This window comes from Accipiter gentilis, chromosome 20, assembly GCF_929443795.1.
Source record: "Accipiter gentilis chromosome 20, bAccGen1.1, whole genome shotgun sequence".
In the NCBI taxonomy this organism is placed as follows: Eukaryota; Metazoa; Chordata; class Aves; order Accipitriformes; family Accipitridae; genus Astur; species Astur gentilis.
In genome coordinates this window covers 20,578,179-20,588,222 of record NC_064899.1, presented here as the reverse complement: position 1 = coordinate 20,588,222, position 10,044 = coordinate 20,578,179, and the positions used below count along the sequence as shown (strand labels likewise).

The following is a 10,044-nucleotide window of genomic DNA, read 5'->3' as shown; positions in this document are numbered from 1 at the left end:
AACACATCATCATCCACCTTCCTGTGGACCTTCTTGGTTCCCCTTCCTCTGGTTGAAGCAATGTGTAGACATTTAGCTGGAAAGCTGTGTTTTCCTCTACTGTACTTGTCTATTTGGCTGTCTGCTGCTGGACTCATCTGTATCTTCGAGTAATAAAATCCATTGGGAAGAACATCTATTCTTGGACACATTGCAAAATGCTGGCAACCCTGACGTTTGCCAATAGTGTTATCAGAACAAGAGTGCACCTATTTTAAGTGTTTTATATTAGCATATACAGTTTTGCAGGCATATAACCAATATAGGAGGACAAAGCTCACAATGCAGCTAAACCAAAGACATCAGCCCTTATTTTGGTCAATCCTGTTAGAAAGATTGTAGCTTTATAGTTAACATAAAAGAGGGAGTATGCCCAAATCTAAGGATCTCTTCAAATTGTAACGTTCAATACTTTGCCATTTGGAAAGTAAAAATACTCCACTGTAGTAGCAGTAGCAAATGACTTTTAATTACCAAATGAATTTTAAAGCCCAGAAGGGTCAGCATGAAAAGCATCAAACTCTGTTTGCAGCTCCACTCCAGACTTCTTATTTAAAACACAGCCCCTTTGTCCCAGACATAGACCCCTTTGCTTTGCACAGCTTCTCAACCACAGCCCACCCCCAGCCCCATGGCCTCACGTCCTCTTTATGAACCCACAGGCCTTGCTTTCCATGTAACCCACTCTCTGTTAATTGCTCTTTAGGCCCTGGGCTTAGGCTGTGCTTGCAGAACTTCATCCCTCACTGTGTCCCACCCAAGGGGACGGTCCAGCTCAGCACGTCCTTCCTACGTCACGCCCAGCAGCTACTACGGCATCATCCTGCCCCACGCCTCAGGGGACACCACTGTATCGTACCGTAAACGAGCAGCCGGTGAGGACACAGTCCGCATCCATAGAAGCAGGAACTAAAACCAAAAAAATCTCATTTGGACTAAATTAATTCTGTAGTAATGGATTTATAACACTGTACCTGGTTGAGTGACATGCCTGGACAAAGCAGGAATAAAATCCTACTGAAAGGGAATTGCCTGGCTGTGCGGGCAGTATTTTATGACCACAGGAGCCATAACTCTCCAGGGAGAGTAAAAAAAAGTCAGAGAAAGGGAAGGAAATGCAGACAGACAGGTATGCAGGACTTGATTCTAGCCCCATTTACACTGACTTCAGCAGAGTTATTCCACTGCAGAGGACACGAGCGTTTTCAGTTCTAAGTCTTAAGGACGGTGAAGAATAAAAATAATGAAAGAGTAATCTCTTAAATTCTTCTAGTCTCAGTCACACAGCAAATATCTTCTCCACAAATAATTGAGATTTAGACCTTCTAGCAATTCTCAATGGCCACATTATAAGTCATACAGGAATTTTATGAGACCAAAGCTGTAATAGCATGCTCTGGCTGAGTAGCAGAATAGCTATACAATCAATATGGTTTTGCACGCTCGCATTTTTGAGTGGATTAGTATTGCAGCACAGTCTAAAATAACAGCATAAATTTAATGGGCTGGCAGTCTTACAAGTAGTGAAGTATAATAACAGGTGTAGTTATTTGTGCTGTGATGTGTAACTGATACCACTGTAATCCTGCTGAGATTAGGCTCTGTTTTAAAACAGAGTACAAAATACCTGGTGCTGGAGCTAAGACAACCCTAATCAATGGAAAATCAAAAGGAAGAGACAACAGATAGCACTGTAGACATGTTGTGCAGAGGTAATACATATGTCACACATTTGCAAAACCTACTTCCTCTATTAGCCAGCCCTTTATTAGAGACACTATATTCAGACAAATTGAACAAATTCTAAACCATATAAATCCCTAACACTACAAATACATCTTCTCCCAAAGTTATGAAGTACTATAAAACCATGTAGGTTTCTCTCTTTTTCTTGCTTTTTGACATGATTGATGTTGGATACTTAAAATTTATGAGTTCATAGATGAGTCAAACCTTGCGGTATACCAGAACTGGAGATGATACCTCTTCTAACTACATGTGCTTTACCACAAACATTAAAAACAATTACTTAGGAATAGTAATTTCTAGGAATTCTGAAAATATTTTAGTTATAACTGTTATCAAGTCATTACAGAAAAGACTGAAACATTTCCTTTAATCATTCAGTACATAGCTCCATAACTCCATACACTTGAAAACTATAATTTCTCTATGTTCTCTTCTTACATATGTGTCTATATGTACATACACACACATATATATGCACTATTATAAAAGTGTGAAGAAAAGCAGGACCTTTACATTTCCATATTTTTCCCTATGTTTGCAATAGGAATGAAACTGTAGATACCACCTGTGCTATCTACAAAAATTGGACCAGCTTGACTTCAAATCCTCTTGACAGACAGAACAACCACTTATACTCTGGTTTTCCCATCAGCATTTTCCATTCTTACCAAAGTCAATTTGCTCTAAGAATATATTGTTAGGCCATACATTCAGTCTTCACACAACAAAGCCCTCTCCCTCTTACGCTGCCTTGAAATGACTAAATCTTGTGCCTGAACTGAAAACCATGCTTGCATGGCTCAACTACTCCTTCTCAGTTTTTACCCTGCTGTGCACAGGAAAACGAGTTTGCAGCTGTGGTGTTGACTAGACCTATACACAAACACATTGAATATTTCTTATTTTTGTGCTCTTCCAGTAGTTCAAAAAGTAGCCTAAACCATGCAACAGACAAGCAAGCCTTACAGGGCCTGATTCTATTTGTGAAATGGTAAATCATCACTAATTCCTCTGAACTCAACTAATCAAGACACGCTAATTGCCACATCCAGAGTGCCATCAACTAACAACAGTGACAGAGGGAGGTCAGGGTATTAAACATTTTGAAGGACTATGCATTAAACAGAAACCTTCCCAAAGTCATAGTACCTCCTTAAAATGCTCATTCTGTGAACTCAGAAAGAAAAAACAAAAACACAAACCAACCAACCGTTAATTGTTTAAGATTTTTTCTGAAATTTGTATTCGTGACTGAAGGTCCATTTCCTAACGGTTGGGAATAAAAATCTATCTTGCTAGCTGAAGTCACGTAAACCAAATTCTCCATGGCAGCTACCACAGAGTAGATGTGCATGACGTTGGTCAGGTAATGTTTTAGGAGGATTAGTGGGTTGGAAACATGGTGTGGTAGCGGAAATGCTGGGAGGGAGGGTAAGCATAACAGAACACAGCTAGAGAAGTCTGCAGAGCTCTGAACCCTCAAAGGGTGGTCTAAGGTGTATGCACACTGAAATAAGCGCACCTAGAGAATAGCAAATGTGCGGCTGGGTCCCTGGAAGTACTCTTTACTGGAGTATCTCAGAGGAAGCTGCAACTATATGACAAGTGGGCTTCTGTTTGGGGAAAGTATTTTGGGGACAAGTTTTAGCATGGTGAAAAAAAAGATTCCTCATGTCACAAAATGCAAAAAATCTGTAACCATTGGCCTCCCAGAAATATTTTTGCTATAATAAGAACTGAAAAAAGCAATGGTAGCTTGTCTTCTTTTAATATTAACTAGCAAAGTGATTTCATTTGCTATGAATTATAATGAATGATAAATAACAGATATTCCAAAACATGAGATGCTTTGGATGAAGGGATGCTGTACTTTGACCTGAAAGGTGCCTGTTACACTAGTTTCTCTGGGTGGATCCTGCAGCCTTGACTGACATGATTAAGCCAATAGAAAGCAAAGGGCTACTCATTTGAATAGTGGCAGCAACAGCAGGCATCAAGTTTGGCGATTTTGCTTTATCCCTTTCTACAACTTGGCCTTTTAAAATCAGCATGTAAATTTTATTTCCACTATTTAGCTTAAAAAAAGGGGGGGTGGGGGTGGTGGTGTCAAATCAAGTAGAAAAAAAGGACCATATAACTAGGGACACTGCTTCCATTTAGTGAGATGGACAACAATAAGAATAAATAAGAATACAAAGACAGGATAAATCAGCTAAGCTACACATGTGACAATACATCTTATTTTACTGTATTTGTTATCAAGATGACATGCAGTCTAGAACTTCATGGCAAACACACTGGCAAAAGCCATAAACCATGAGAATAACAAGGCTTGAAGGAACAAGGCTTACAAAGACAACCCCAAGGGTGACTTTCTTAGATACCAGTAAATAAATCCCTAAAGGCAAGGAACTGAAGTACAGCAAGCCTAGCAACCACACTAGCACCCGAATTGAGGTCTGGAAGAGCAAAGATGTGCAGTTCCATACTGTCCAGTTGTGGGACACAGTTGCAACAGAGTCAAAACTCGTAGGCCTGTAAAATTCCACCACAGGGGTTGAGTTCAGAGTCTGGGGACTTTCTCTTTGCACTTCCATGATTGTTATAACCAGGCAATTAGAAGAGGTGTGAGAAGGGCTAACCAGAGACGCCAACCTTTTGGGAGTCAGCAACAGTTCTGTTGGGTTGTCTGGTAGGCACTTCTTTCCCTTTCCCCCACAAGCTAAATTCAGAAGGATGTTGTTGTCATCAGGAAGACTACTAACCTCATCGTCTGGCAGGCATGTTTCAAACCTGCAAAATGGGCATACTATGACTCCTTGCGGGGAATCACCAAAGTCTATGATCTTGCAAAGGCATTTGGCACATACTCTGTGACAGCACTCCAGCACTTTCGGTTTTCTCTGTCGCAGGTTATAGCGGTTGTAACAGATCTTGCACTCAAGCTCATCTGAGCTCTGGGTCTCCACAGATTCCTCTGGTAGTTGACTGGTCATGTCTTCTGATGGTTTTTAGACTTGTGGAAAGAAGAGTCAAGGGACAAAGAGGTCACTTGGGCTTATTTTAGAACTTCTTCCTGATGATCATATCACCCATCTCACACAGGAGAAGAGGAGATGATGTTGTCAAAAAGCATCAGTAGGCGTCATCCATTTTCAGCTTCTGCTAGGGATTGTGCTCTGGATGTCCTTTACTCTGAGCCAGGCACCCATCTGAAAAAGATGACATGGAATTTTTGTGGAAGAAAAGAAAAGAAAAAAGCTGTAGCAGGTGAAATATGCAAGTTCCACTTTTTACAAGCTCAGCTACCTCTGCTAAAAATACCTCTAAGGTAGTTTTTTTCTGTGGCATATGGGGCCTATATAGCAGTCACGCTGATAAAACAGTATCACACTGCACGCATTTGTTTAGACTTCTAACTTTGACTGGTTCAGCCCATGAAGTTCTCAGGAGAAGCTGCAATCTAATCACTGATCTGTAATCGTTTGTTTAAACCCTGGTTTCCTAAGGAAATGAGACCTGACCCCTGGAGCTTTTTGTCTTTCTGGGTAACTGGTGAACCTGCTGTCCAATTTCAAACAAATCGGCAGAGGGGCAGCAGTACTGAAGATAACTAAGTTTCTAAAAAAGTAGTGAACACTGGCAGCTGGGTAGAGAAGAGGGAGAGCTGTTTATAATAACTACCATTTATCCTGGAGGGCAATGGTCAGCCAGCACAAATCCAGCCTCTGCTCTGAACAGGCAGCATGCTGCCTGTTGCTCAGCCAGAGGCGAGGGCAACACGTAGGGAAGCTGGTGATACTCTGGGGAAATAGAGAGTTTTGGGGAGTGGGTATGGAAAAGGGCTGGGGTTATTGTAAAGAGTTATGTGGCGACCCAGGTCAAATTTGGAAAAGATGAGGCTTTATTAATTTTGCTGCTTGTGGAGCAGCAAATTTCTCTGTCTCCACTTAGCTGCGGCACACAGATTTCGAACATGAGGGTTCTTTAGCTTGCAACAAATGTCTCCTGTAATACGTGGATGCTAGGGTGAAGGCTAAGGTGTCTCTGAAGGGCGTTTGCCAGATGCACTGGCTTTCCAGTGCTTCGTGGCTGTGACAGCCATTTCACACCTCAGGAAAGGAGAGGCCCGCACTCCCATTCTGTGCGGCGTTTTTGCTGCCAGACCCATCAGCCTCGCTTAAACAAATGTATTGTCCTATTTTGTAACTGTGCATTTTCACGACTTCAGGAAACAGTCCACATATTATAAACAAAACATTAACCAGGACTGTGTACTCTGGGGACCAATAATTACCAGCATTTACAAAACCAGCTCTATGTGCCAGAAGATAAAAACTTCTTCCAGATACAGGCATGTGCTTGCTCACAGCGATGGGTGCGGCAGCGTGTTTTGCAGGCTTTCAAACTCAGTCCTTCACTGCTAGGAACTTGCCACAGTCAAATGATGGGGGTCAGCACTTGTGTCCAGCTGCCTCTTGCATTGTCAATAAATATCAGGCACATGGAATATGAAAAAAGTGGCCCATTTCAATAAACTTGTTTCTCGACTATTAGTTTTAGTAAATGTTGATTCCTTTCCCTTTTGCTTGGGAAGTTTTTACTTACTCCTAGCATTCAGGTCTTTGTCCTTTTTTTGAGAACAAGGCAGGAAGTTCTCTCTTTTAAGCAACGTGCTCCTTCTGTCAACACATTTTACCTGCCAACCATCAGGTAAAGACTCTTTCACGGGCCTCTTGTTCCTACTGTGCTTTAAGGGTTTTCCATTCTCTCTCTTAAATTTCTGCACAATAGAGCTTCTGTAGGTGACATAATTTCTAAAACTCACCTCCTGGATTTTAAAACAAAGATGTTATACTTCAGACAATGCAGTAATGAAAAAACCATGACAACATAGTGAAGAAAAAAATATATTTCTCTAAGAATTTAACAGACATGGCCCCCTCTCCATTCAATTTTGTTAACTTTTTTCCTGCCTCTTCCAATTTATTTCTTTAGTGCTTTAAAAGTTTTCATCTCTGCCTTACTATTGTTGTTATTATTTGTACTGTGATTATATTAGTGGTGTGTTCATTAGGCAAGGCAAACACAAGAAGATTGATCCATGATTTTCTAAGTGTACAAGCTAAACATCTTATAAGAGACAAAAAATACATCTTTTACAATTCTTATAACCTATCTTTTATCCTTCATTACATGGTGTGCTTCCTTATTCATTTCCACTACTCTTTTTATTTCATTCCAAATATAATCTTCTAGATGACTTTTAGGCATATATAAATGTCATGAGATGCTAACTTTCCAACGGATGAAGAAAATGGACCTAAAAAAGTGAAATGCCAGCCTACAGGAAGGCAAAGCACCACTGAAAAGTTAAGAAGCCAAACAAAACAAGTGATGGTTTTGAACTTTTACATCTTGAGTATCATTCATCTTCTGTACCTGAGGGGAATTAGGATTACTAACATGTTCATGCTTCACAGCTAAGGCTGGCAAACGTTGTTCTACAACATAAAACTAGATTTCTGATTAACCAAAAATATTCCAGAAAATGTGTCTGCTTCTCATAGAAAATCATAGAATCATTTAAGTTGGAATAGACCTTTAAGATCATTGAGTCCAACCATCAACCATGCCCACTAAACCATGTCGTGAAGTGCCTTGTCTACATGCTTTTTTAATACCTCCAGGGATGGTGACTCAACCACTTTCCTGGGCAGCTTGTTCCAATACCTGACAACACTTTCAGTAAAGAAATTTTTCCTAATATCTAACCTAAATCTCCCTTGCCGCAACTTGAGGCCATTTCCTCTCATCCTATCTCCAGGACCCGACAGAAGAGACCAGCACCCGCCTCACTACGACCTCCTTTCAGGTAGTTGTAGAGAGCGATCAGGTCTCCCCTCGGCCTCCTCTTCTCCAGACTAAACAACCCCAGTTCCCTCAGCCGCTCCTCACAAGACTTGTGCTCCAGGCCCCTCACCAGCTTCGTTGCCCTTCTCTGGACACGCTCCAGCACCTCGATGTCTTTCCTGCAGTGAGGGGCCCAAAACTGAACCCAGGACTCGAGCTGCGGCCTCACCAGTGCCAAGTACAGGGGAACGATCACCTCCCTGCTCCTGCCAACCACACTATTTCTACACTCTCGCCCAACTTGGTGTCATCTGCAAACTCACTGAGGGTGCACTCAATCTCCTCATCCAGATCATTGATAAAGATATTAAACAGAACCGGCCCCAATACTGAGCCCTGGGGAACACCACTTGTGACCCGCTGCCAACTGGATTTAACTCCATTCACCACAACCCTTTGGGCTCGTCCATCCAGCCAGTTTTTCACCCAGCAAAGAGTACACTTGTCCAAGTCATGAGCCGCCAGCTTCTCAAGGACTATGTCATGAGACACAGTGTCAAAGGCCTTACTGAAGTCCAGGTAAACAAAATTGTGACCTTTCTCTGAAAACTCCCAACTAGAAAATCTTTGTATTTTAGTGTTTATCTTTCTAATGAGTATTTCCAGGTTTTCACAAAGAACAGTCCACTTTCCAACCAATTCTATTCAGACATGGATCGCTTCTGCCTGAATCAGTTTTCAAACTGAAAGTATTTTCCTGAATCTGTCCCCTTTAAGTGGCCAAATTTAGCATTAATACGAGGAGCAACAAGTCCCTGGGACTAGCAAAGTCTTAATAGCTAAATTGGGACCATTAGCTTCATTTCCAGTACACAATGATCCTCCTATTGTCGTTTCTGTCATGAGCTATTCTACAAATTCTTTTCAAACTTTTTTTAAATATACTGCACAAGAAAGAACTACTTTCATCATCTTTCTCTCTTCACAGAGTCTCTTCAAAACATATCCATCAGTAGTAAAACATCATTGATTGTTTTTTCTTTGGCTAAGTTTAGATGTTGAATTTCTCCTTATGTTTTCTAGCGTGATTACTGCTTACTACTATTCTTCACTTATATATCTTTTTATTTTAAAATTAAAATGTAATCACTAATTCCTATTAATGTTATTCATACATTTTTTACCTTCTCAAGTCTATGGTGGTTTTAGATGCTTCCTCTAGCTTTTTTTACTTTCCTGATTTCTTAGGGAATTTTCTATTTTTCCTTCTCAATACCCACTTTCCTGCTCATTTTTTTGTCTGCTGAGAACTGACACCTTTTTGAGCTTAATTAGTGCTGCCCTGCTATTATATATACCATATACTAAAAAGGTCTCCAATCAGAGACTTATTAAAAATATAAGAACACTGAGGATTTTAAAGAAATTTGACTTCAAATAGCCCTATTTCTTGAGAAAATGAGACATTTCTTGAGAAATATGGCCAGCTACTCCTTCAAGCAACTTCTACTCTATGTCTAAGATTTTCTAGCTTATCTTTTGCATGTCTCGCAGGTGTGTATTTATTGGAAGAAGGCAGAACAAGGAATTAAAGCAGGGAATAGATTAACTGCTGCCCCTCTGAATCCTGGTCCCCCCCCCAAAAGGTGGCAATTCACATACTTGTGCTTGCTGTGTGTTGAAAGCAAGAAAAGCTGCAATACTACGTAGAAAAAAGGGATTGTGTCTGTGCGTTTGTATTTTGTCCTCCTCTTCTCTTTGAGCCACTTTTTTATGATGCCATGAGAAGGTATGTCCCTGTTATATGCTCCAATGCTTCATTAATGTTTGGGTTTTTTTAAATATTGGGCTGCAATTTGCATGTTCTTTCTGACCTTGACATCCAGAGGGCAGTCAACTAAGAACTGCTGAGTGCAAATCCTATCATGAGTCTAACCTCTTTCACTTGAAGTACAAAACTGCTATTGACTTGAGATCAAAGTGAGGTCCCATGTCTATTTTTAAAGCACCGTGTTTATTTTTATGAATTCTGATATTTTTCATGACTTTAAATTACTCCTTTTTTGATTTCTACTTGAGCTTATTTATTTTTAGATAGGGGTGTCTCAGCTGCTTGTTTGATACTAAGAGACACAAATTGTAACTAGGGAAAGTTCAATTAGGTATCAGGAAAAAAAATTTCACAAGGTGTTCAAATACTGGAACAGGTGCTGAGAGAGGTGGAAATAAACTCTCCAACCTTACAGATATTGAAAACTTGACTGGATACAGTCCTGGTTAGGCCACTCTACTTTGGAATTTGGCCCTGCTTTGAGCAAAGGGAACTGGACCCTTTTTGGAGATTTCTTCCAAGCCAAATTATTCTACAATTCTGTGTTTCAGTATCGTGAACTCACTTTATGT

General features: G+C 40.5%; 1 protein-coding gene across 1 annotated transcript; it reads right to left on the bottom strand.

The window, feature by feature from the left end:
* Positions 1 to 4,046: 4,046 nt before the first annotated feature.
* RNF182 (ring finger protein 182) lies at positions 4,047 to 4,784 on the bottom strand. Its single transcript, XM_049823881.1, has one exon. It carries the CDS (start codon positions 4,782 to 4,784, stop codon positions 4,047 to 4,049), a length of 738 nt encoding a protein of 245 aa, XP_049679838.1.
* Positions 4,785 to 10,044: the final 5,260 nt, after the last annotated feature.

What these genes read in the sequence shown, in the direction of transcription:
- RNF182 (XM_049823881.1), bottom strand. Translation starts at nt 4,784, where the DNA reads ATGACCAGTCAACTACCAGAGGAATCTGTGGAGACCCAGAGCTCAGAT.